Source organism: Myodes glareolus, chromosome 21 (assembly GCF_982192425.1).
Source record: "Myodes glareolus chromosome 21, mMyoGla1.1, whole genome shotgun sequence".
Taxonomy (NCBI): Eukaryota; Metazoa; Chordata; class Mammalia; order Rodentia; family Cricetidae; genus Myodes; species Myodes glareolus.
This window is the reverse complement of record NC_142046.1, coordinates 6,808,591-6,836,046: the sequence shown is the minus strand read 5'-3', so window position 1 is coordinate 6,836,046 and position 27,456 is coordinate 6,808,591. Positions and strand designations below refer to the sequence as shown.

General features: G+C 39.2%; 1 protein-coding gene across 22 annotated transcripts in view; it reads left to right on the top strand.

Annotated features, from left to right (window-relative positions):
- Positions 1-27,456, top strand: part of Dennd1a (DENN domain containing 1A) — a 507,493-nt gene that overhangs the window by 157,527 nt on the left and 322,510 nt on the right. For 19 of the 22 annotated variants that reach the window (XM_048429136.3, XM_085681272.2, XM_085681271.2 and 16 more), the window contains one exon: positions 7,538-7,657. The exons of the other annotated variants lie outside the window; for them this stretch is intronic. In XM_048429136.3, coding sequence (XP_048285093.1) covers positions 7,538-7,657 — 120 coding nt within the window. The remainder of the gene's footprint in view (positions 1-7,537; positions 7,658-27,456) is intronic. 22 annotated transcript variants of the gene reach the window in all.

Genomic DNA, 27,456 nt, shown 5'->3' with positions numbered 1-27,456 from the left:
GTACCTTTTAGGCAGACTTACTTCAATATATAAGAGATTGTCACAATTAAACTCCTTTATGAGAAATTGAGAGGTTTTAATGTCAGGATTTTTTTAAACTAGTTGTTCACACTCTCAAATAGATGAACCCAGATTCTGAGGCCCACAAGTTTCCCCAGGTGGGCCTGTAGAACAGTTTGACTTAGTGAGTAGACAAGCGTCGAAGATGAGGATTGCCCCAGGTGACTGCACTCCAAACAGAAGGCTTCCTGATCTGAGGATCTGTGCTTTTTTACCCTAAGGAACAGTCATGCAGCTTTCTGACATTCTAGTCTGCAACAGGAGTGGAACTTTCACAATCATCATCAAATCACCCATCAACACCGATGTCTTGCCATCTCTTGTTCTGTTTTAAGGTTGTTCTTTTGGAAACTAAGACCTACCAAAAGTAATAATGCTAGTAGCTCTGCAGAAGAGAGTCTGTCTCACGTATTAATGCATTTTATTTATCTGATGTAAGAGATTAGAACAAGTATGTGTTCTTCATTTGGAACTGTCTGGGTGTGGAGGAATTATGACTTACCTAAGGTCCTGTTAGGCTTATAGCCTGTCCTAGGTTTCATCTCCCAGTAAATCACCTTTTGGTTAAAGACTGGTCACTAAAACCAGAGAAACCAAGGGATGGAGGAAAGGAAAGAAAATTAGCTTTGAGTATCTAATGAATTCTAGTCAATGTACCACCCTAACTGGTTATATCTTCCCTTACTCTTTCAGCAATGGCCAGGCGATATGTATGAAAACAAAGATTTATCCAGGATAGGCCCCATTGTGTTGGGATGTATACAGAATATAGAAATGGTCTTGGGTTTAGTTCAGGATGTTCAGTAAAGGCATTTTAAACACTGTTTGAAAGGATTGTTAGGTAACTGAAGACTACTATGCTCAGAGAGAACTTGTTATGGTAGGTGAGATTTGTATTTTGTCTGCCAGGCCTGCAAGAAATAGGTACGTGGAGAAGTGAACCTAACACCCCATATGCACACAGAGCAAAGCAGAGGAGAAAACCCTGAGTGAGCCTGAAGATGTTCAGCCAGAGCAGATGGAGCCTACTGGGGAGACTGCAGTGTATTGTGAGAGATTGGGCTCTGGCCACAGGAGTCTCTGAAAATGTGTGGGAGAGACCTCCATGGTCTGAGAGTACAGCATCTCCCTCAGACTTCCCCTTTTACAGAAAAGTCAAGATCCACAGAAGAGTAAAGGCCCTGCCTATCATTACCACAGTCCCACTATTGGGGAGGAACTCCTTTTCAATCCAGTGTTCTTGCAATCCATTGGGGATAGAAGTAGTAAAGTAAGCACTAAGTTCCTGTATTGTCTCAGAAAAGGTTCCCTGTTATTGATGAAAGCACTTCCCAGAGTAAATGAGAGACACACCCAATTCTACACTGTGATTGCCTCTTGTTGCACATGATGCTGACAGCTGTGTCAGTGAGTCAGAATGCCTGTGATGATTCACTGGATGCCGGGAAGCTCTTCTTCCTCTTCCTCTTTTGCATATCCTTATTCAGAACTTAAGTCAGTTTCACTGAGTTCCTGTGAATACACCAGTACTCACTAATGATACATGTACAAAATGAAATGACACGGTTTCATGATTTTAGATGCAGCCACAGATGCAAAGGGGCTCAGATGTTACTTGGCACTTTAGCTTGTATCTGGCATCTGCTGGGCAATGTGCACTGTTCTTTCCTCATGCTGAGATGTAGAGATTTGTAGTGCTGTAGTGGGCAGCAGAGGCCAGGTAGGTTCAGTAATATGCTCAAGGTTCTGCCTCCATTGTGTGGAGGGAACTGGTTTTCAAGCCCCTCTTTTTTGCTGCAGCCTCTAATTCTCTTCTCTTCTCTTCTCTTCTCTTCTCTTCTCTTCTCTTCTCTTCTCTTCTCTTCTCTTCTCTTCTCTTCTCTTCTCTTCTCTTCTCTTCTCCTCTCCTCTCCTCTCCCCTCCCCTCCCCTCCCCTCCCCTCCCCTCCCCTCCCTCCCTCCCTCCCTCCCTCCCTCCCTCCCTCCCTCCCCCTCTTTTTCTCTTTCTCTGCTTTATCATACTGCTGCCATTAGGTAACACAGCGTAAAGTAATTTACTTAGAAAATAATATATAGTTATTGTAGAAAAGTAGAAAATTTAGATGCCTGAAGAAAATGGCTTTCACACAGATAGGTAGAGCATTGTCTGAGTTAGTGCATCAGTATAAATCTTCCCATACTTCTATTTCTGCTCCATATATTCATTATGCTAGACTTCAGTCCTTTGTTTAATGTAAATGATGGGTTCAGCTGTGGCTCTTGTCATTTCCACAGCATCAGGGTGTGTGGTGACCTGTTGTGGTGTAGGCTTCCTTTTGGTGTTCCCCTTGACTTTCTGTGTTCGTCATATAGAACTGGGAAGTTCTCTGCTATTCTTCCAGTTTTGATAAGTTTAAATTCTGTAGTTATTGATATTTACTTCATCAGGCTTAGGTAGAAAAGGTCAGGGCAGATCTTTGTTCTTTCTTAGAAATGTCTGGTGTTTTCTTGAGCAGATAAGGGCTATGCTGTTTCTAACAGTCTGCTACTTACTGCCTGAGAGTGTTGTTTTCAACGCTTGGTTGTCTGAGCAGGGATGGTAAGAAGCTTGAGATTCCGGCAAATGAAAAGTGTCTTCATGGAAGAAAGTTTTGTGGTTCTTGAACTGTCAGGATGGGAGATAGTTTGATAAAAGATTGGCCTTTGCCCAGCTGCCACAAACTCTCAAGGGCAGGATAACTTGGCAGCAAACAGTTCTTCAGATGATTGTTAGTAAGGTATAGTAAGCAGGGATGACAGTGTTTTAGTTCCACACATGCACTTATAACATTCATGACCATTGTTGTGTAGTTCCTGTGTGCTAGTTTTTAAATATTCTTTATATTATTGATTTATAATTCTTAAAATCACTTTGTAGTGTGAGGATTGATTTTACAGAAGAGATCAGAGAGGTACAGTAACTTGTATGTTACCACACAGCTTGTAAGTAGAAGACTTGGGATTCTTACACAAAACACATCTCTTACTGTATTTTTTTTCCAGTGTCATTCTTAGTGGCTTAAAAATAACTTGATATTTCTCCCTTCCCAAAGCAGTACCCAACACTGACTCTTCCCACCTAATTAATGTTTGGTACTTTAGTTCCTGAAAGAGTTATCTGTACCCGTCAGCTCATTCCTTAGCTCCTTTCAGCCTCTCTTGCTTTTGTCTTTCAGCTACAACTGTTCCTATCAAGGCTACCTCCTTATCATTCACAGTGATAGATAGACATTTTCCCTTCTCATCTTGATGCATCAGGACAGGTGACCTTCTCTCCTCTGTTCTGCCTGGTCCTTTTCTCTTTCCTTTAATGGTTCGTTTTCCATCTGCTGTCTCTAGTAGTGCTTCTGTGAATGAGTTCTGAATACTTGTTTGCCTCTCTGGACTCTTTTCCTAAGGTGATTTTAATATTTCTGGAGTGTTAAGCACCACCTGTATTCAGATGACTTCTGAATTTATGCTTCCAACTCAAACATTCCCATGAATTTCCTAACTAGTGTGTTCAACCTTGTACTTGACATCTTTTAGACATTTGAGATGAATGCTTTTCTTTTGATGAGAAGTATTCAGTGCCTTCTCATTACTCCAAAATACCCCATACCCACCCCAAAAAGCAAATACCTTATCATGGCTTATGTATGAGGTATTCTGCATGGCCTGGTGCTCGCTTTATGTAGCAACTCATGTGATGCTACTGTTCATTTCTTGTGCTTTATTTAGGTGCTCCTGTTATCCTTTTCATTCCTGTATGTGCCCAACTCCTTTCAACCCCCATGGTCTTTGCATAGCTTTTTGCTTTGCTAGAAATAATCAGTTTCTTGTGCCTGGTATGGCCATTCCATCTTATCCTTTGAATCAATGTTGTCATCCCCAAGAAGCTGCTGTCCAATTAGGTAATCAGGCATGTGAGCTGCAAGATTTTTGTTTTTGTTGTTCAGCATGTGTTTCCAGCATATACTATATCACCTTGTGTAGTTACAGTTCAGTGTTCAAAATGAGTAAGCTTACTGACATGTAAAAAAATCTCATTTCTTATTGACTTGACTCAAACCTCAAACTTCATGCTGTTTTTGCACCGAACCTCTAAGCAACTTCAATATTAAACAAAATCAGGTGAGAAGCTTGACTAGCTGACGAGCATTTAGAGAGCAGCGTGAAGGTCGGTATGGGCTTAGTTCTTGATCTGTTCCCCAGTTTTGTATTCTCATCTAACTGGACCTAAGTATCTAAGGGCAGTCAGTATCCTGGTCTTGTTCAACTGCACTTATTTCTGTAGGTACTCAAATGTGCTGTCTGGAGCTTAATGAGACACACAGTCTATTTGCATTCTTCTCATAGTTTAGTTCCTTAACCTGAGGTGAGATTTCTTGGGGAGGGCTGGGCTTGTGTTTAGAGCAGCATGGCAGGATGGAAAGGACATTGAACCAGAAGTTGGCTTGGATTTTTGCCCTAGTCCTGATTACTTTGAAAACCAAAACAAAACCCTAAGCCTCAGTTTTCCCACCCATAAAACAAGAAAGTTGGATCACATGATTGCTATGGTTCCTTTTGTGAACCATTGTGAAATAGCTGATTCTTGTAGGAATTATGGTTGCTGATATTTAAAGGAAATAAATTATAGCTTTTGAAGAAACAGACCCTAGTCATTTTTAAATGAAAAATAGTGAAAGCTCCCATAGCTAGTGGAGTGAGTGATACATTCCTTCGAGATTCAGAATCCTTCAAGTTAACCTCCGTTTGACTGCCCCTGACAGACTTAGTTTATTGGACATTGTCCAAGGGGAGAAAAAGAAATTGAGTCAATCGCTTTTGTGTTTTTGATGACCTGACTTCAACCCCTTTAGAAATTAAAAAGGTGACTCAATTGAGAATAATAAGTGTCTCCTTCTAAACTGCAACATTCCAAAAAGAATCATTCATTTTAATGCAAACTTGAATCACTTGGTCCCCCAGAGGACTACTCTTATAGAAAGAAAGAAATGAGGCAAAAATAACTACTTGTGCTCAGGTGTTAGGAAGCTGAGTTGGTCAGGCAGACTCTAAATTATCACCTTTCTGTGAATTTTATCTTCAATCAGTTGGTAACAGCTTGTCTCCCACCTTTTATTAATTATTCCTACTAAAGACTGGCCTTTTAAAATAAATGTTTATCCCACTGGTTCCCAAAGCATACTTGGGGTTGAGTGATAGCTTCTCTTAATTATTCCATGTGAAGAAATTGAAGCTCTGAAAACTAGTTTTAAGAAACTAGCTAAGAGCCAGGTTGAGTTGTGCTTTGCACCAAGCCAGTGAGCAAAGACTCTTTTTTTGAGCTTTTTTAAAAAAATAATTTTTAATGATAATGTGAAGAATTGGACATTGATGGCAGTCACGTTGCAGGTCAAGTCATTTTCGTACATAATCCTTCCTAGGAATCATCCAGCCCTGTCTTCTCTAGTTTCCATTTTGCACATTTGAGGACTAAAGTCAAACCCAAAACAAAATAATGAATCACATTCAGTTGGATCACATAGTAACATCTCACAGAAGCATGACCTTATTTGTGTCTTGGATTTAGAAAACCTGTTGCTTTAAGTATTTTAATAAAAACAGACTTCTTCTCTCCCACTAAGGCACACTTTCCTCCTGGATCACTTTAATTATGTGAGCTGGAATCCTGTTTCTCACATATCTTCAATTCTCAACCTTGTTAAAATTAATCATATAATCCCCCTTTAAAACATAGTATTAAATCACCATAGTAACACAGTATCCAAGCTTTATAGATAAAACATAACAGCCATAAGAAGGTAGCATTTGGTGTCCCCTTGACAGCTCTATAACTTTTATGGAAATGTGTTCCTTCCCCTGGCTGTAAGATGGGAGATAGCATTTCTTGCACCTGCTTTATTACCACATTATTTTGAAATTGCCACTTTGTTTTTGTTCACCTTCCTAGTTAAATAAGGAGAGTGGAACACTTCCTTGTCTTTTGGAGCCATTTTCCTGTGCTTGAAGCACTCTCCAAGGGATAGAATTATTTCCTTAAGTATAACTAGGCAAGGCCCTTGACCTTTGTGCTGGGATACCTTGAAAATCTGTTTAACTTTACTTTTCTTTTGTGATTTGTATAAGGGAGCATTAGAGAGAAAATCTGTTCTATATTTGAAATTTGAATTCATAGCCTACCCAAAGACAATATAATTCTGCCTTTGGCAAAGGCCTGTTAAGAATGATTTTTCATTTCTACTGACAATTGGTACCTTAACATCAATTTGAGTATTAGCAAGTCAGTATCTTATCAACTCAAGCACACTTTATGAAATATAGTAAATGATACGTACACATTGTTGAATTCCTTGGGTTAATTCACTATCAAATTCTAAACATTATGTTAGTATAAACTTACATATTAGAATTTTGAATGCTTACATTTTTAAAAGAGTTTGATATAGGATAACTGGTAAACTAATAAAAATTGTGCATTTTGAAGCATTTTGTAACTTTAAAGAGTTTTAGATTAATCTAGCAATTAATATGCTTTTAAATTATTTATTATACAATTTCTACTCTATTACTTTTATGTGTAGTTAGTTTATTTTGTACTAATACAAGGATTTTTGGCTTTTTAATCACTTGAAACATTGCTTTAATTTTTAGTTCCTTTAACAAGCTTAACATTTTGGTATTCCTGCCCTCTAAGATAGTAAATATGTTCTTCAAAGTTCGGAAAGTATCAAAGATTCAGGAATTCAGTAGTGTAACACATAGCCCTGCCCCTTTTCCTTTCCATTGTTCTCATGGCACTCACTGAACCTGAGTGAGTTCCCTAGCTGCTCTGGAGTGTCCCTTTCTGTAAAATGGGAACATTACTGAAATTCCAAGATTATTGTGAGAATAAATGAAATGGTGCCATTACATATTTGAATAACCGTAGCTGATGCGTGGTAGACACTTAATGCCATTGATGACAGTGAGCTGGTGTTGTGGTCATTGGAGTCACAGAAAGGATTAGAAACAGGCTTTTGCCACTTACCTTGTTGAGCTTTCTTCCTTTATACACCAGAAGTTCTCTCTCTCTCTCTCTCTCTCTCTCTCTCTCTCTCTCTCTCTCTCTCTCTCTCTCTCTCTCTTTTGTACTGATGACCCATTGACCTAACTACCTGGGGCACCGAAATTATTGATGGTTTTGATTTCTCATAGTCATTAGAATTGGCTCCTTTCTGTCCTTTTCTCCCACTCCTTCCTCTTTCCTCTCCACTTCCTTCTTCCCCCCTCCCCTGTCCTTGCTTCCTCCTGTCTTCCCTCCCTTTCATTTCCCTTTACTTTCTTGTCTGCTCCCTTGAAGTGTGTAAATCCTAAGCTCATTTATAAAGGTCCACAAAGGAAATGTAGCAGGTTCAATGACTTGTGGTGATTAGATATATTATCTGAAAGCTTAGCATGCATTCGTTTCTCCCTTTGTTCTGTCTTCACTGCAGCCTCACAGTTAGCCAAGTTGGCCAGCACTTCACTTTCGTGCTCACTGACATTGACAGCAAACAGAGATTTGGGTTCTGCCGCTTATCTTCAGGGGCCAAGAGCTGCTTCTGTATCCTAAGGTAAGAGAGAAGGCTTCAATTGTCAGCTTTTGCACAGTTCTTCTGTAATTAAGTTTTCCAGCTGTTGTTTTGGTGTCCTATCTGTTCCCCCACAAGTCACTGATCTTGAGGAGAAGGACTTTGCGGTGTTGTTCTTGCACTTGAAGTCCTTGCAGATAATCCTATTTATTTATTTGCATCACATCCCTTGGGTGGAAAGGGCCCCAATGCTCCTGAGTGGTATGCGGAAACTGGAGAGTCAGCAGGGCTTCAGTCCCTCCTGCTGTTATCTGGAGCTGTCAGAAATTAGTCTGTTAGGCTTCCCTGTGGACATTTTGTGTATGTAAGATTATTAATAAAGTATGTGTCTAGCTCAGGACAGCCTACAGACGCTGATTGTATGCTCCTTGGAGTAGCAGCCTTGCCCTCTTTGAGTCAGTGTCTGAATAACTTCCTAACCTGGCTGCCCCTGTGGAAGTTCCATAAAAGTGCATAAGTGTGAGAAGACATCTTTAGAACTGCCGAAATCCCCTTGCACACCAGAGCCATACTTGCTTAATGCTCTGTTTCCTCCTGCCTGAGGGGTAAGACATTCTGGGGTGGGAGGATGTGTGGAAATCCGATTTTGGAGCTGCTGGCTCTCTTGCCTCCTGCTGGGTGCCTCCTGAGGGGGAGGTAAAGGCATCCCACACACTCTCCTCTCCATCTGCCTCTCTTAAGTAGGTGTTGGGCGGGGGTGGCTGCCTCCTTTCTCTATCTGCTGTGGAGCAACCAGTGCAGGGAGCAGGGAGGTGCCCATGATAAAACCTGGGCCCCTGTGTTTGGGCCTGGCCAGGGATAAAAGGCCAGGCCCACTGTAGAGTCCAGAAAGGATGGTTCTCTGCTCTAATAGTCTCTGCACTTTGTTCATCTTCTCAGTCAGTAAAGGACCTTCCCAGTATAACTCACTCCCCTAAGCCAAACTAGGAGAAAAGGGCCCAGCTGATGAAGTTTCTTCGCTCTTGTCAGTGTGGACCACAGTTCTGTTTTTCTAACACAGATCTCAGCATTTTTCTTCCCAGCTGATGAGGTCAACTCCCCTCATCACCAAGCTTAGCATTTTTTGATTGGGCACCAGATGCCTGCTGCACAGAGCCCCCAGGAGGGGTTGGGCAGCTGCTTTGGAGCAGTAACTGTGTGCAACTGTTCTTGAGTAGCCAGTGCTGTGTACTGTCTGCTCAGAAGCTAGACTTGGGTGGTAGTGATTGTTTACTTCTGACTGGGCATACATATTTCTCTTTATTTATTTTTAATTTTGATTTTATTTTTTATTTAGAGGACATCATTTTCTCTTCTATTCCTAGCTGTTGTATTTCAGCCTTGACCAAGATACTGCATATCTACATTGTACGTTTGAAGGAGTGAGAGCTTAGCCCTGGTGTCTGAGTTTGGTAGAAAAGATTGTCCTTGGTTGGTTGTGGTGGTGCACACCTTGATCCCAGCAGAATCAGGTAGATCTCTGAGTTTGAGGTCAGCCTGGTATACATAGTGAGCTCCAGGCCAGCCAAGGCTACATAGTGAGACCTTGTATTAAAACAAAAACAAGCAAATGGAAGGTTTATTCCTTATATATTTGGGAGTTACTTTTTTTTCTTCTCAATTTGGAATCTCTCTCTCTCTCTCTCTCTGTCTCTCTCTCTCTGTCTCTCTCACTCTGTGTGTGTGTGTGTGTGTGTGTGTATACACGTGTGTGCATTTTTGTGTGCACATCCAAGCACTCTGGCACTATCATATTCATTAGCAAATTTCTGGGAATGAGAAACCACTTATTTAAAAATGTGAATTTAATGGGCTAACTGTTTAGCTTAGTGTTGCAAGGCTTGCCTGAATGCATAGGTCCTATGTTTGAATCCCCAGCACTACCACCAAAAATGAACAAATAAATATATAAATAAATTCATACTCCTCTGTTTCTACTGTTCAATTTTATAAGTCCAGCATGGATTTTTGTGTTTGTGAGAAGACAAGTGTGGTGGCTAGTGGTTGTCAGCTTGACTACATCTGAAAATAACTCCCAAATGGCTAGACATACCTTTGAGGGACATACCTTTGAGGGATTCTTAATTAAATCATTTGGGTAGGAAGAGACACTTCTAATCCTATCTTTGAGGTGTAAAGGCACAATTTTAGTCTGGCCACACTTTCTGCTGAAAGCCCAGATAGACACGGAAGAAGGAAGCTCTCTTTGCCTATTTACCCCACTGTTTATTCCTTCACTGGCCTTAGTGCCTACTTGTATGGGATTCTGGCATATATTGAAGACCAGGTGAGACATGCAGCCTCGTGGACAGAACAACTACTGGATTCTTAGACCTGCTGTTGGTAGACAGCCATTGTTGGACTAACTGGACCACAGCTTGTAAGCCATTCTAACAAATCCCCTTTCTATTATGTATAAATTCAATCTTTACATTCTGTTTTTCTAGAGAACCCTGTATAATACAGATTGTGGTACCAGGACTGTGGTTCTAGAGCAGCAGAAGAATAAGGATGAATTTTTAAAGTATCTGGAATAGACTTTCGAATTTGCCTATATCTGCAGTTACTGAAACCTCTACTAGGAGCTTGGAGAGTACTGAAAACCCATGATGTGAACTCTTTTACAAACTTAAGGAGATGAATGCATTTGATTATCCTGATTCACCAATTGTGAGAGGCAATAGAGTTGACTCTGTAAATAAAACGTAAGATAATTTGTGAAAGAATAAGTTAAATGATGCTGCTGCTTGGTTGCTCTTAGCATCTCTAGATAAATTAACAAAGGAAAAGAACAAACTCAGTGATAAAATTAACTGACTTCTAACATCTCAGAATATGGTGAAAGATAACAATCAAGTTGGTGATAAAATTGACTGGCTCTAAATTTGAATAAACAGTCTAAAGTTTTCTGTGTGTGTCCTAGGAGAGGACCTTTCCCAGCAGAAAATCAAACTGAAGCCCTCATTATAAGGTTTGCTGAATTATAGTGAAAATTCCAGTCCCAGCCTTGGAGGGTGTGGGTAGTTAAAGTAAGGGTATTAATTGGCAAAGAATGGGATCCTGTAACTTGGGCTGGAGATACATAAAAACACCCTAATGAGCTGAGAACTTTGAACCCTCAGATCCTCAAGAGCTTGTCTCATCTGAGGAAGTAGTCTTTTCACCATTAGCAAAAGATGTACTCCTACTCCCACCCTCTGAAATATTTCCTTTTCCTCCCTTGACTGAAGAAATTAATCCTTCATCATCTGCTAAACCAGCAGTGACGTTCTCTGAAGAAGATGCCAGGCAAGACAATACTGATATCCCTCAGGGCCCACCAATAGTTTACTCTAGACTGGTGGTTCTCAACCTATGGGTTGCTACCCCTTTGACAAACATCTGTCTCTAGGAATATTTACATTCTGATTCATAACAAAATTACACTTAAGAAGTAGCAATGAAAATAATTTTATGGTTGGGGTCTGCCACAATGGGAGAAACCATATTAAAGGGTCGAAGTATTAGGAAGTTTGAGGACCACTGCTCTAGACCTATAAGCAGACTTGAGGCTGAGCAGGTTCCAAAAGGGGAAGTAGAAAGTGTTGTCCATGAGGAGGTATGCAGCACTTCTAAAGAGCTTAATGAGTTTGTGAATTGATTCAAGCAGAAGTCTGGGAAATATATGTGGGAATGGGCTTTAAAGGTATGAGATAATGATGAAAGGAATATAAAACTAGATCAGGATGATTAGAGATTTTAGGTTTAATACGAAAGCTTGATTAGTTAAAAAAATAGGATGTCAAAAGTCTGAATGGTTGGCTGAAACATTTGTCAAAAGATGGCCTACTGAAAAGGAGTTGGAGATGTCTGATGTCCCTTAGCTTATTGTTAATGAGGGGATTTTAAGACTAAGGAAAGCTAGAGTGGATCCACTGTGGAAAGGGAAGGTCCAGAAGACATGCCCTTTACTAATGTAAAATTATGAGAGGGGCACCAGCACATCCGAAGAGTTTTATTGTCACCCTTTCCCATGTGCCAGGCCTTAAGGTTGGAGATGCTGCTGCTCAGTTGGATTAATTGAATGTAATGTGTTTAATTGGACCCCAAAGTAGCAGGGGCCAGGTGGTAGTGCTGAATTGCCAAAGGCAAGGTGATCATAGTTATTGCAATGGGCAGCGTAGACAAAGCAGTGTTCATAAAGGCCTGACCTGTAATGGTCAGCAAAGGCACAATGGATTTTATGGTGGCATGATTTATATGGACATTTGATACTGATTAATCAGTCATGGTGTTTCCAAGCATGAAATAGATAAGAAGCTTATTGTGTTTTTGTTTAATCTATGTAAGTGGAAAAAAATATTACACATATGGAAGGCTCTGTTGGATCATGACAAAAAGGAAACTTGGCTTGTGAATGAATTTCCAGACTTGATCTGGTTTGCAGACTCAGAACCCCTTGAATGAAGGGATGAACAGCTTCCCCTGAAGAGTTTGACTGTTAGCCTTTCTACAGTTCTTCTCCAGAGGGACCGACGACCTTTTTATAAGAGTAACCATACACTGGGGGAAGGAAAAAAAAATCAGACTTTCAGGCTCTTTTTGGATACTGAATTAGCACTGGTTCTGGAATATCCCAAGAAACATTATGGCCTTCCAATTAAAGTAAGAGCTTATGGAGTTTTGGCTAATGTTCTACTCACAGTAGGTTCAGTAGGTTTCTGAACTCACTGTGTACTTATTTCCCCAGTCCCATAATATAACTGTGATAGATCTATTTAGAAGTTGGCAGAATTCTCACATTCATTCCCTGACCTCCAGAGTGAGGGCTACTATTGTTGGAGAGGCTAAAGGAAAGACTTTAGAGTTGCCTCTGCCAGGGAAAATAGTAAATCAAAAACAGTTTCACATCCCTGGAGCAATTGCAGAAATTAGTACCATCATAAAGATGCAAGGGTGTCCCACCACATCTCCCTTTACCTCTCCTGTCTATCCAGTGCAGAAGTCAGATGAACATGAAGAATGACAGTTTACTATCAAGAACTCCATCAAGTAATGACTCCAGTTGCTGCTGCTGTACCAGATGTGGTGTGCTTACTCAAGCAGATTAACACAGCTGGTGCATGGTATACAGCTATTAATCTAACTTTTACAGATTAACTCTCCTACTCTGTGTTATAACTAAGTTAGAAGGGATCTTGATTGTCTTGCTTCCACAAAATACCACATTGGTGCATCCCCTATCTTGACAACATTATTGCTGATTCAACCAAGTTAGGAGAAGGTAGAAACCACTTTGGACTTGTTGGTAACATATTTACACATCAAAGAATGGGAAATAAATTCAACCAAAATTCAAGGACCTCAGGGAAATTTTTAGGAGTACAATGGAGTGTGGCATATAAGGAAATATTCCTTGTAAGGTGAAGGATAAGTTATTGCACCTGGATCCTCTTACCTCGAAGGAAGAAGCATAACATTTAGTAGGACTATTTGGATTCTGGAGACAGCACATTCTTTGCTTGGGTGTTACTCTAACCCATACACCAAGTAACTTGGTATATGAAAAACTGCTAACTTTGTGTAGGGCCGAAACAGGTGACGGCCCTTTAACAGATACAGGCTGCTGTGCAGGCTGGTCTACTGTTTGGACCATTTGATACCGCATACCCAGTGGTACTTAAGGTCTCAGTGGTAGATAGGGATGCTGTTTGGAGTCTTTGGCAGGGCCCCATAGGTGAATCACAGAAGAGACCTTTGGGATTTTGGAACATAGCTGTACCATCATCTGCAGTCAGCTGTTCTCCCCTTGTGGGACAGCTTTTGGGCTTTAATGGAAACTGAATGTTTGACAATGGACTACCAAGTTACCATGTGACCTGAGTTGGCCACTATGAGCTGGGTGTTATCTGAACCACCAAATCATAAAGTAGGACCTACATAGTAGCAGTTGATCATCAAATGGAAATTTTATATATGAGATTGGGCCCATGCATGTCCTGAAGGCACAAGAAAGTTATGTGAAGAAGTTGCCCAAATGCCCATGGTTCCTACTCCCATTATAATGCTGTCTGCTGCCAAGCATGCACCTGTAATCTCATGGGGTCTTCCCTAAGATCAGTTGACCGAAGACGAGAAGACTAGGACCAGGTTTACTGATGGTTATGCATGTTATGCAGGCACCACCCAGAGTTGTACATCTGCAGCATTGTGACTCCTTTTTGGGACAACCCTGAAAGACACTGGCAAAGAGAAATCTTCACAATGGGCAGAACTTCACATAGTATACATGGTCATACTTTTTATTTGAAAGGATAAATAGCAAGATCATAATTGTTCACTGTTTAATGGACTCTACCATTGTTACATATTATGGTGTCTATGAGCCACTGTACATCTTTCCATTCACATATCTCCCCATCCTCTCAGAGCAGTTTTCTCTAGGCAGAGATTATAGTTCCTTCCTCTAAACACCTTTCATACTTTACATACTTAAGGTGTCTATGTATAATCATTGATCTTCTTTTCTCATTTTTCCAATCGTACAGTCAACTCTTCATAGGTGAGGACTGTGTCTTAATCTCCGACTTGTAGAGTAGTACTTGACTGAGGTACTGTGTGTCTACCATTCAGAAAAAGGGGGATGGATCTGGAAAGGAAGGAAAGGATACTCAAGCCTTGAAATGAAAGGATGACTCTAATTATTTAAAAGAATGAAAGCAAAATACTTACTGACAGAAGTATAGTTCCTATTACTTAAGTCATTTCATATTAATTACAACTGTAAGGAAGTAAATGCTCCTTTGAGTCTGCCAGAGATTCAGTTTTGAGTGAGGGCATTGTGCCTACAAAGAGTTAGTTTATCTATATCACAAAATTGAAATTTAATTTCAGAATCAGAACTTCATAGATAGCCCTTAGAAAATATACTTCACTTGTTTTACATTTAGGTTTTGTCCCTCTTGCTAGAATATCACTCCCATGAAGGCTCAGGATTTTTGTTGTTTGTTTTTGGTTTTTTTTTTTAGCCCTAGTTTCTCTGTGTAGCCTTGCTGATGTGGGATTCCCCTTTGTATGCTATGAATATGTTTATTGCCATTGGCTAATAAAGAAGCTGCTTTGGCCTATGGCTGGGCAGAATATAGCAAGGCAAGAAATCCAAGCAGGGATAAAGAAAGAAAGAATATGGAGTTGGGAAGACACTATGTAGCCACCCAAGAAGCAAGAGGTAACAAACCACAAGCCTCATGGTAAAATATAAAATAATAGAAATGGGTTAATTTAAGATGTAAGAGTTAGTTTATAAGAAGCCTGAGCTAATAGGTCAAACAGTATTATAATTAATATAGTTTCTGTATGATTATTTGGGTCTGGTCGACCAGGAAGCCAACACACAATCTCTGTTTACGCAGAGACTGTTGGGTCTTGCTTGTAGAGCAGAGTGACCTTGAACTCACAGAGATCCTCCCTAGTGCTGGAATTAAAGGCATGAGCCACCAGTGCCTACATTGTTTTTTTTGTTGTTGTTGTTGTTGTTGTTGTTTTGAGATGGAATCTTGTTAAATAGCCTCTGCTTATTAAAAAACAAAATAAACAAACAAAAACTTTGAAAAGTTCAGTTGTATGAACAAGTCTCATTAATACCATGCCACTGTAGCATCAAATGCATTATACGCATCCTATCATAATTGACTATTTCTTGCCACAGAAGGATATTTTTTCACGAGATAATTATTTAACAAGTTGCTTGGTGATCAGTAATACTATTTTTTTTTAAAAGACAGGGTTTCCCTGTGTAACCCTGGGACTCACTCTGTAAAATCTTGAACTTACAGAGATCTACCTGCCTCTGTCTCCTGAGTGCTGGGATTAGGTGTACACCACCACCACACAGCTGTTAATACTAAATTTCAAACAACAACTTTGAGAACAGTTACGAATAAGTCTGTTGTTCTTCATTATGAGGTTACATAAGCTCTTTTAATATCTTTGATTGTGTCAATTGGGTATGATACGTTGCACATTGATCTCAGAAATCTTTGGATATTATTAAACAGAATGACCTGGAACTGCAGTTAATCATGACCCCCAGTTTTCCAAATGTCACATCACTCATCAAGGCTAGAAATATAATGAAATATACTATTTCTAACCAAGTTCTGCTTTGCTGTCTACAGAAAGAATTCAAGAGTTCTGAAACATGAAGTTGCTTAGAGCTGAGGAGAGAGATGTCATACAGTCATTACATTTCTTTAGCCTTCATAAAAAGACCTTATAGTTAGCTTTTTTTTTGTTTTGTTTTCTTGACTATATTTGTAGATCTTATTTAAGTTTTTTGAGAAAACCCAACTAATTTTCCTTATACCCAAATAAAACTGCTTGGAAATTAGTGTGTATTTTGGAAAGAAATAGCCTTTTTCTAAAAATAAAAAAAGATTGTGTTTGTGTGCGTGCACAGTACTTTTGGATCACAAATTAGACAATACGATAGTGCTTCTTTCAAAGTGTTACTCATGAGCTTTTGTTAAACACAGTGAATTGATGTTTGCCTGGTGGTAACTGGGAGAAAAACTCCTTACCCAATGAGAAGTGGCATGCACAGCTCTGAAGTGTTAGTGGATCTAGATAAAAGAACAAAGCTCATCAGTTCATAGTTGAAATATCCAACTGTGGAAATGATCGTGGGATATAATTTAGATTTGAGGCCTATCCCATAGCCCAGAGTTTAGAGTTACTTAGTGCTATGGAATACATCAGATTGAGGGTTGAGGTGGTCATTACAACCGTTGTTTGTAGTTCTAGATAAAAGTGCATGTCACTCTGGGAATAACACCTTGATTTCCACTGGCCTTCTCACTGCTGCTCCCAAGTCCTTATTGTCCTTTCTGTGTATGTTGGCACATTGATGTATGAACCTGAATAGTGCTTGGCAAAATCTTCTTCCTTCAGCAGTCTTTTCTAACTGAATGGCAAGAACTCCATGGCATCCATTCTCATTGGTATTGGCATTTCTCTTTGTTTTCTTCTTTCTTAGCTTCTTTCCTTCCCTCCCTCCCTTCTTTCTTCCATCTGTCCCTCCCTTCTTTCCTCCTTCCCTCCCTCCCTTTTTTCCTTCCTTCCTCCTGTTTAAGCTATTTATGATTGTATCACCTGAGGGTACTCCACTGTACAAAATTTCATAGCCTGCATTTTAGGGCAGTTGGGCATCAGGATATCTTGGAAGCCTAGATGTTTCAGTGTTTTCAAAAGAGGGCTTTTCTGCCTTTCAGTGTTTCTGTTTCTTTTTCCACTGTGTGATTTCTTCTGTCATTCTTTCCTTTTAAAATTAAGACTCATGGCAAGCTGTTGTTGATTTCTGGATGATAATTTAGGAGAAAGGAGGACCTGTTAGAATGACAGGTTTATAATTTCACTGGTTGTGAGGCCATGGACATGGTTTCTATCAGTGTGCAGTCCCTGGGATTGTCTGAAGTTTCTGTTGTTACTATGCCAGGGCCCTTACTCGGCCTTCAGGATTTTGAAATGATGAATGGTGTTGGGTTCTTATCAGGTCATCATTTTGTTGGTCGTTATAACGTTCTTATTTTAATTAATAAAACAATGAAGTGGTTAAGAATGATATGTTTCTTTTTTCATATAGATGATGCATTCTTACTTAGAACATAATCCTCTAGTGAGTCTCAACTCACTGGCAGTGACAAGCTATACAGCTTCAAGAAAGTCACCTTTGCAGAGAAGAAAGGAAAGGAAAGAAAAGTTGCTTCCTTTCCCTGCTATTGAAGTAGGAGTCTGGAAGGTGGGAAAGATGGATGTGTCTTCTGCTGTAGCAGCAGCACCTGCTGGTACTGGCAGCCAGCCTCAGACCATCTCCTCCTTCTGGCCAAACCTTCCCTCGGGTGACCAGAGCCCAGAGTGGTGCAGGAGTTGGAACTCCAAGTCTTTTGCTAGCGAAAGTGTTCATTTCTGAGATGGAACAAGCTACAGAGAAATGAGAAACTGCAACTTCCTTGCTCTCATTGTGTTTCCTTGCTGCTGCGGAAGCCTATGGGGCAGTGAGGAGCCACTGAACTCAGGAAAGCAGCTTTATTTTCTCTGGACCTTACCTTTGCTTTTGGCTGAACAAAAGGTGGAATTGGCTTAACTTATGTTCTCCACCTAAAATCACCTTACATCTAAGCTGCACTCTTAAGCACAGGCAGATTTACAAACATGGGGCAGGTTTGGATTTAGATCATCTGACCCTGTCAGTTATTGGTTTGAGGAGCAATAAAAGTCTGACTTCTCTCCCAGAGGATGAAAGGACAGACCTCTCTTCAGGTGTACATTGCACTGTCTGAAACTTAAAGATTCCATAATTCTAAACTTCTGCTCTGAGCCACTTTTTTTGTTTATTTTTTCAAGGCAGGGTTTTTCTGTAGCTTTGGAACCTATCATGGAACTATTTCTTGTACACCAGGCTGGCCTCGAACTCAAAGATTTGCCTGTCTCTGCCTCCTGAGTGTAGGGATTAAAGTCGTGAGCACTTATTTTTAAGGTATTGTTTTAAAAAAGTGATTACATTTGTGTGTGTGTGTGTGTGTGTGTGTGTGTGTGTGTGTGTGTACACATGAACACACCCAAATGCATGCATGCATGCATGCATTGTGTATTGGGGTGTTCATGAGATTTTCATGTATCACAGTACAACTTGATGGAGTCAGTTCTCTCCTTCCACCATGTTGGTTCCAGGTATGCAACTCAAGTGTCATCTTGGTAGCAAGTGCCCTTATCCAGTGAACCATCCCAGTGGCCCTGAGATGTTATTTTTGAAAGTATGAAGGTTATACTTGTTCACTCAAGGAATTTAGAAACCCTCAGAAAGTGACTCCTCCCACCACTCAGATAGTGACTGGGGTGTTTTATTCTTTGAATTGCACATATGCAGTAGATATAGTTTTGTATTGAGCTTCTTCAGTTACTAAAGTATATGCACCATTGCATCTCATTAACTATCTTTTTTGAGACTGTTTTAGACTACATTATTTTTGTGTTGTTCTTTTATAAGGGAAGAAGTTCCTAGTGATCAAAAGTATATTTTTTTGCTGAGATGTATATTCTTTTTGAAGGCATAGTCATAATGTTATTTGACATTTGGATGAATAACTTGGTATTTATGTTTATAGGAGAGACACACTTAACTATTTTTTTAATTTAACATGTGAGCTATTAACTAATCTTAACAATAAGGAATAACTTGTAGCTTTTGAAAACAATAAATGTAAAGCTACAAAAAGGTTTAGATGAATCAAGTGGGAAATAACCAGCTTAGTTTGCTTTCCTGGATTTTGCTCTATGTCCTTGTGTCATCAGAGGACTGTATTTGAGTGAGTAGTGCTGTATAATGCAGAGAGTAATGTAGCACACAACCATTCCAATTATAATCTGGTACATAGTACACCCGAAAAGACAACATTATGTGTATCTTAAGACCTTATTTCAAATCTCAAGGAACTTTAAAATATCGCAGAGAAAATGAAATCCTATATTAGAGTTTATGATGAACATTGAACAGGTTATATGTCTTTTCACAGGACTTGAAACTATCAACAATCTCAGGTGGAATAAAGGGTGTTGTCCTTGAACTCAGTTCCTGAGTGTTGGACTTCCACACAGTGATATCTAATTTCTTTTCTAAAATACTAAGCAATTTCACTTACAAAAGTAATCCAGGGAGGAATCATTTATGATTTCTAATCATTCTGTTTGAGATGTCTTTGGTGGAGCCTTGCATGTGGGGTGAATTGTCCTTTTACTTATTTAGTCAACCTGGTATTTTAGCTGGTTCCTTCTGTGTATTAATGAGCCCAAAATGCCCCCAAAATAGTTGACTCTGAAATACTTGTTGGTTTTTTTTTTTTTTTAATGTAAAAGCGTATTTTAAAGTGTGGTAGAAAAAGAAGTTGGGTGAAACTCAGCATCCTGTGTAGTTTGTTGGCCTTTCGGTGCCTAGTTTTCTTCTATTGCTATTAGTTTTAAACTTTTATTCTTCCAGAAAGGCTAGAAGAGATCTTTAGAGGTTTGAAAACAAACACAGAAGTAAGCACTAGACCACCCTGCCAGTGAAAACAAGTCCAGAATGAAAACTGGAGAATGTATTTTCTCTCCTGTACTGAGCTGGGATGTCTACTGTGACTTTGGTATATTTTGCGATCTTGAACATTACTGTTAAGAGAGGATTTTCAGTTTGTACTTTACTTTTTTGTATTTATGTGAAAATATACAAAAACTAGTCATTGTCTTTGAACGAAGGTGTCCACTATGCCCAGACCACTAGATACAATACTGGCTTTGTAAATTTTCTTTTTATGTATTCTTTAATATTTAAAAAGATTATATATTCTGTCTTTTTTTTTTTTGAGCTCTACATTTTTCTCTGCTCCCCTCCCTGCCTCTATCGTCCCCTTCAACCCTCCTCCAAGGTCCCCATGCTCCCAATTTACTCAGGAGATCTTTTCTTTTTCTGCTTCCCATGTAGATTAGATCTATGTATGTCTCTCTTAGGGTTCTCGTTGTCTAGGTTCTCTGGGATTGTGATTTGTGGGCTGGTTTTCTTCGTTTCATGTTTAAAAACCACTTATGAGTAAGTACATGTGATACTTGTCTTTCTCTGTGTGTGTTACCTCACTCAAAATGATGTTTTCTAGCTCCATCTATTTGCCTGCAAAATTCAAGATGTCGTTATTTTTTTCTGCTGTGTAGTACTCCATTGTATAAAGGTACCACATTTTCCTTATCCATTCTTCAGTCATGGGGCATTTAGGTTGTTTCCAGGTTCTGGCTGTGACAAACAAAGCTGCTATGACCATAGTTGAGCACATGTCCTTGTGGCACGATTGAGCATCCTTTGGATATATACCCAAAGTGGTATTACTGGATCTTGAGGAAAGTTGTTTCCTAATTCTCTGAGAAATCGCCACACTGACATCCAAAGGGGCTGTACCAGATTGCATTCCCACCAGCACTACAGGAATGTTCCCTTTCCCCCACAACCTCTCCAGCATAAGTTGTCATCAGTGTTTTTGATCTTGTGAGTATTCCATGCTCCTGTACTGCCAGTACCTGCTCCTTGCCTTTTAAAGATGTGATACCTCCATGCAATTCGTTTTAATTGTTGCTCTACTTTCCTGAAGATTAATCTGTGCTTGTTGCTTGCAGACAAAGCTAGAGGAACAGGCGATCAATACTGAAAGGTCAAATGGGGTGCCACATGGTATGACATACAAAATATGACCCACTGTTAGAGCCAGGCATCCAAGGTTTTCTAACTGGGTAATTGCTTGGAGTTCTCTGCTACCTCTTCCAGAACTCCATTTTCTTATATTTGTGTGCTATAGAATTAGGGATCCTGTATATGTGTAGGTCAAGGGTCCTGACAAGGTAATCATTGGTTCCTCATAGCACCACTTAGTGCAATACTGACTTACAGGATAGAGCAGTTGTATTCTTGTCACATCAATGATGAGATGTATGATGGGCATGTATGCTACCAAGTGCACACGAGCCTGATCACAGCAGACACTTGATAGCAACTAAATTTGTTGGTTAGTATATAAAATGGTCCAGTGTTCCTATATCAACAGAAATATATAGTTAAAACCTTTAATGATCTTCCCACCTTTGGGAATATGTTTTAGGGAAATTCCAAAATATATTTATAAGAAAGGTTGGAATGGTGTTTTGACTGTATGTCATAGTTTTATGTCATTTATATTATAAATAATATAATATATGTGAGTGTAATCAATATTTGTGAGAGTACTTAGCACAGTGTCCAGAATTAAAATTATAATTTAAAAGCTTTGCACTGTAGAATTAGAAAGATAGTTAAATTAGATACCAATAACCATCGTAATTATTGTGGATGATATTTTGATGACATAGGAAACATCTAGGACATAATTGTTATATAGAAAAGAGAGGGAGCATGAGACATTTTTACATATGATCTGATATCTATTTTATAAAGCCATGTGTAAGAAAAATTGTTTGGATCGTTGAACACTGAAGTATTAACCATGAGTGGCCTGGAGAAACGGCTCTGTGTTTATGAGCATTTGCTACCCTTGCAGAGAACCTGAGTTCTCAATCTAAACATGGAAGCTCAACCATTTGTAACCCTCTTCTTACCTCTACAGGCAATGTATGTACATGGTGCACTTACATACGTGCAGACAGAACACACACACACATTCAAAAAATAATTAAAGATTTAAAACATTAACAGTGGGCATATTTAGGTAATTTCTTAAGCCTTTAAATTTTTTTTCTTCAGGTATCTTTAAGAAAGTAGCATCTGCCAGGTAATGGTGGCACATGCCTTTAATCCCAGCATTCTGGAGGCAAACTCAAATTCATACTGAGTTTGAGACCAGCTAGGACTGTTACACAGAGAAACCCTGTCTTGAAAAATCAAAACAAAAAAACAAAAAAAGAAAAAGAAAGTAGCTCTTCTGGAAGTTTTTATCTGTCCATTTCAATCTAAACACTCATTTTTACTGTAGCTTATGAATTTTCTAATTCAGAAAAATTTTATTTTCAAATGTCACTGTTCTAAATACAGAATGCAGGGGAGGGAAGTGGCACAATGGTATGTGATGCTGTTTCCCCTTACGTCTGTAAAAGGGACTTGAGCTTGGGGATTAGACGTGGGTTTACATTTTCTTTCTTTCCAGCTCTAAGACTATGAGCAAGTCACATTACTTCCAGAGCTTTAGTTTTGTATTTCCCACTATGATGTGGAGGACTGTAATTTTTATTTATGAACACATGTTATACATAGTACACGGTACATCTTTGGTGTTCAGTCTCCTGGTCTTGCAAAATTTAAAGCCTCTTTCATTATAAAATATGCTGTTGATGAAAAGCACCATTTTGCCAGGGATGGGGGTGGGGAGTTGCCCACAAATTGCAGTAAAGTTTTATATTGATCTCAAGAAGGATTTTTTTTTCAGACATGTCCAAAGTTCATCTGAATTGTGAAATCATTGCACTAGTCACAGTGGGGGTGTTCAGCATATGTCCTGTACATCATCACCATTCTCTACCCGCCTAACCGACCTTTGAATTTTCTTGGAAGTTTGTGTCTTGTTTGTGTGAAATGATGAGGAGCCTGTTCCCAATGTGTGCTTCAAACCTGCTTTTTTATGGCCACAGGATCTCTGTCAATAACCCGCTTTATGTTTTCACAAACCGAGCCCCTGGGGAGCTGTCTGCACTGTTCAGTGTGATCCAGCTGAATTCCTTCTCTTTCCCACTCAAACCCTTTGATTTGCCTGTTTTTTGTTCATCTACCCTAAGGATAGTCTGAGATTGCAAATATGGCCTTTCTTGTGCTGAGAAGTGAGAATTGTTTTTAATTGAGCAGAAACATGTGGAAGGATCAGGAATATCTCAAGGGATTACAGAAAAATTCCAAATTTGTACTACTTACAGCTTGTGTTTAGAACAGGGTCTGCTGGGAATAAATGCTAGTTAGTGTGGCCTGTGACCTTAAAAACTGTTGACATGGACCTCAGCCAGAAACTAGCCACAGACCTCCTTTGTTAAACTCATTCACAGCCTCTTGAAAACTCTAGTCAGTGTAAGTTGCCAGGTCCAATCTTGCACAACCTTTTTTTTTTTTTCCCATGCTTTGAAAACAGAGGATGCCCCTTAACCAGCAAACCTTCTTTAATAGGACTACATGGCCTAAACGCAATTGGAATTGACAACTTCCTGGCTTGGGTTTGCCAACTGGCAGTGCTGGAAGACTGAGGGGACAACAGCATTGGGGCGCTATGCACTTGTGTTTATGTGTGTGCAGAGGAGACTGAACTCTAGGGCAGGGTGATACCCCTTCACTCTAGAAGCTATCCTCTGGCCTTAATTGAATGTTGACTGTGTCTTCCAAATGTTCTGGCTGGGACAGACACATCAGAATTATCGTGAGATATTTTCTTGTTGAAGACAAGAAAGAAGGGGCAGTGGGGGTAGGCTTTTTCTTTTCTTATGGGGATGATCTCATCTTGTCCTTCTCCCTCGGAAATGCTTGAGCAAATCCTCAGTGTTGGATTGTTCTAGTACAAAGTGAGAATTTAAAAGGAGATGGTCAGTTTGGGGTTGATCTCACTGTGCAGCTCTATGTGACAAAATCAAGCTTCTTTCAAGGGCAACTAGATATTTCTCCATTTTTTTTTTTTCTCCGTACTGAGAAAACTGAGGAGCTAAGTAGATTAGCAATTTCTCCTGTTCCCGTCAAAGGGACAAGAATAAGCCTTACATACATATGAGACAAGAAACAAACACTGCCTTTGGTTCTTCTCTGTGATTCAGAAGACTGAATTGTCTGAAATCCATTACATGAAACTTTGAGATGGTAGACTGGGTTGAAAGAGGGAGCCTGTCTTCAGTTGTAAGTTGATTTGAATACTGTTTAAATGCTGATGGTGGGCCAGAAGGCTGTCGTGGCTATCTGTTGTCATCTTGAGATATCTGTATGGAATGGTTGCCCTCTCATCTCTTTATCAGTGTGCAAAAGTTGGTTGTTGAAGTAGAATATTTATTTACAGCTATGGTGTTGAAATTGTTATTATTTTTTAACAAATTCTCCAACAGACTTATCACTTCAAAAAGCTGCTGAGGTTTTGGCATGTTTTCAGCTAGGCATGTGTGATGAGAAAACAGGAATGTCACATTGGCCTAGGAATATGGAAACTTTGTAGGGGAAAAAAAAATGATAGTATTTTCCAGGAGGGCACAAGAATTTACTTGCAAGAGAAAGATCCTAAAGAGTGCATGCCCCAAAGTTAGGTACTTTGTAAGTGACTAATAAGGAGAAATTGCTGAGATTACTTGTTTTTAGGTATAGTATTTTCATGCCCATACACACTTGCACAGATAGAAGCTGCACACATGCATGTGTATGTGCAGTCTCCCCTCCTCTGTAACTTAGAGCACTTATTATTCCCACAGGAGGTAGATGACACTATTGTGTTTAATTACCTGACATTCTAAAGAGAAAGCTTTTAGTTTTAGCCAAAACTAGATTTACATTCTGACTTATATATTAAAATTATTTTGCTATAACCCATAAATATGTACAAATTAAGTCAATTTGTATTAGAACTAAATTCAGATTTATTAGCTATGTAGCACATCATACCACTTGACTTGTCTGATCTTAATTTTCTACACCTGTAAATAAATATAATGAGACCGACTTTGTAAAGTCATTCACATATATGTAATCATGTCATACAAAAACTCAATTTAGGGGTTAGCAATATTTTTTTCCTAGGAAGGAACTTAATATTTTCTCTATGTGCAGCTGTTTCATCTTTCAAAACCCTAAAGAAAGGTTTGAGGTAATTTGTTTCCTCTGCAGTCTTTCTGATCATTCAGGGAAATCAGTTAAGCAGTTATTTGTAGACTGGTTGAGATGAATGGGAAGCAGCTTGATGAAGTTATCGAATGAATCCTTGTTTTGTTATTCCGATGTACTATGCTGAGTGTAAATTAGAGTGTCAGTAAAAAATATTCAATGAGTAGGATGTTAAGAAAGGTTGGTTTCTCTCTTCTCTTCTCTTCTCTTCTCTTCTCTTCTCTTCTCAAGAGAGGAGCACAGCCTCAGAGGAGGCCAAAGGTTATTACAGACGTTTTGGAACTCGGTTTGAGGTCCCCGTAAGCCCAGATTTCACCCTAAGTGCTCATGTTCTTACACACACACAGTTTTTGTTGTCCTAAGAATTTATTGTAAAATTCTCACCTGTGGAAATTGCTGATGGATTCTGTTGGGTATTGTGGCCTCTATATTTGGTATGTGAGTTCCACCTTTAGTGTTTCCTGTGACTAGGAAATTCTCTTAGCTCCTTTTCTGTCTCCTACATAACAGGATTACGACTCTGTTCTGGATTAGGTGGAGGAGGGTGGAGAACTCTGGTATATACAAGAGGGAGAATTTCTTGTCAGATTTTATTTCATTGAAACATTCATTCTCCATTAAGATTTCTCAAGGTGAGGGTATGCCATCTTTTTCTAAAGATTTCCTCCTAATGCTACTTCATTTTCTAAACTTTCATTAATAGTCCTTTGCAGCTGAAGGAAATAATAGAGAGCTTTCCTGTGCTCTCCTCCAGCTGGGAGTGTCTTTCACACATCAAAGCGGACACAATCCTTTCATTAAAAGATAGTGTAAGTTCACCATCTCAGAAGAGTGGAACCCAAAAACCTGGAGGAACTTTCAACTGCAGATTCCATCAAAGCTGGCCTGGGATTTTTCTCATAGGTGACTCCATTTCTTTTCTAGTTTGTCACTTCCAGGTGCTTTCAAATCTGCTTTCTCCCTTCGCTTTATTTATATCTAGAATTTTTCTTTATTCAGAAGTTAATTGTAGAAGTTAGGAAAGATAACTGCTCTAACATTTGTTTTTAATAAGAAAATCCAGAATCCTGCCACTTTGAAAGCCAGGGCCTTATTTGTTACTTGCTTCTCTTACCCTCCCCCATATTACTTGCTTAGTATTGACAATGCATTTATTTGAACCTGAGATTAGCACCAAAAAGACCATGGATCTCTTTTCCTAACTGTTGAGGAAAAGTAGTGCCAGTATCAGAGGCAGTTAGATTATATCCTTCAGATTTTGTTCTTAAAATACCTTTGGATCCTGGTGAATACTGTATATTATGTTCTAGCTAAAAGTTCAGGTGGCTGTTAGAACATGCATGAATACCAAGGCACACATGAACATCCTAACGAATAAAAACACTGTAATTTCTATCAGTTCAGTAAAAAGCCTCAGAATCCAGAATACGTCTTGCAATATTTACTTTTCTTACTTTGGTCAGTTTCAAGCTCTGTTAGTATTTTCTAGCCAAAGGTGAAAGTTGTCCCCAGATAAACATTGGGATGGTCTGCCAGCCAAATCCCAGGCAATCCAGTGAATTACTCTCTTTGATAGTAGAAAGGGTTCAGTTCAAGTTGCTCTGAATGGCATTTGACTATAAAACAATAGCCTTAACAAAAGTTGCTGGTGTTCTTCACATCGTTTCTTACCAGTGGCCAGTTCTTTTGGCACTTAAAGATATGAAGCTTGTTCCATTAATACACCGAGTGAAAGCTTTTGGAGCATTGCACAGCCACTGAATGGTGAAAGGGAGAAGAGAAAAGCACATAGATGTATTGAAAATGCTTGAAATCAAAAATAAAAAACAACAAACCAAACGAAAATATCACTATATGTGTACACATGCTCCCACACATACCCAGGAGTTGTTGGTTCAGCAGTTTTTCATTCTTTATGGCTTTAAATTAAGGTTTATTTTTTGTTTGTTTGTTTTTTTAATTCTCTTGTGCTATGTTGAACAGAAAAGCAGTGTTTGATGTAATCTGACCCAGATGTCAGCAATGTGCCAACTTGTGATGATTATTCGTTTGTCTTCAGGATTTTACTTTGTAAAAGGAGAATAAGAAAACAATTGTTTAGGGGTTTTAAGTTATATTTAGCAACATTTTGCTATGTTGAATCTGTACCAGGCAAATGCACAGTAATTTAAATATGTCTTAAATTTAACTTCATTTGGCTCTTAATCTTAAAATCCTCAAATGCTGATTATGAGTCCCCTGATAGCTGTTAAGGTGCTCAGGGTTTTACATTTTGGGTATTGTTTCTCTTGTTTCAATTTCTCATTCTTCTCTATTTCCTCAGCTAAGAGTGTCACACTTGTAAGATCTTTTAAATGGTCTTGGGCAGGATTTTCTCATATAGATTTCTCAGAAAGATGTTTTCATTTGCTGGTACCAGTCGCTC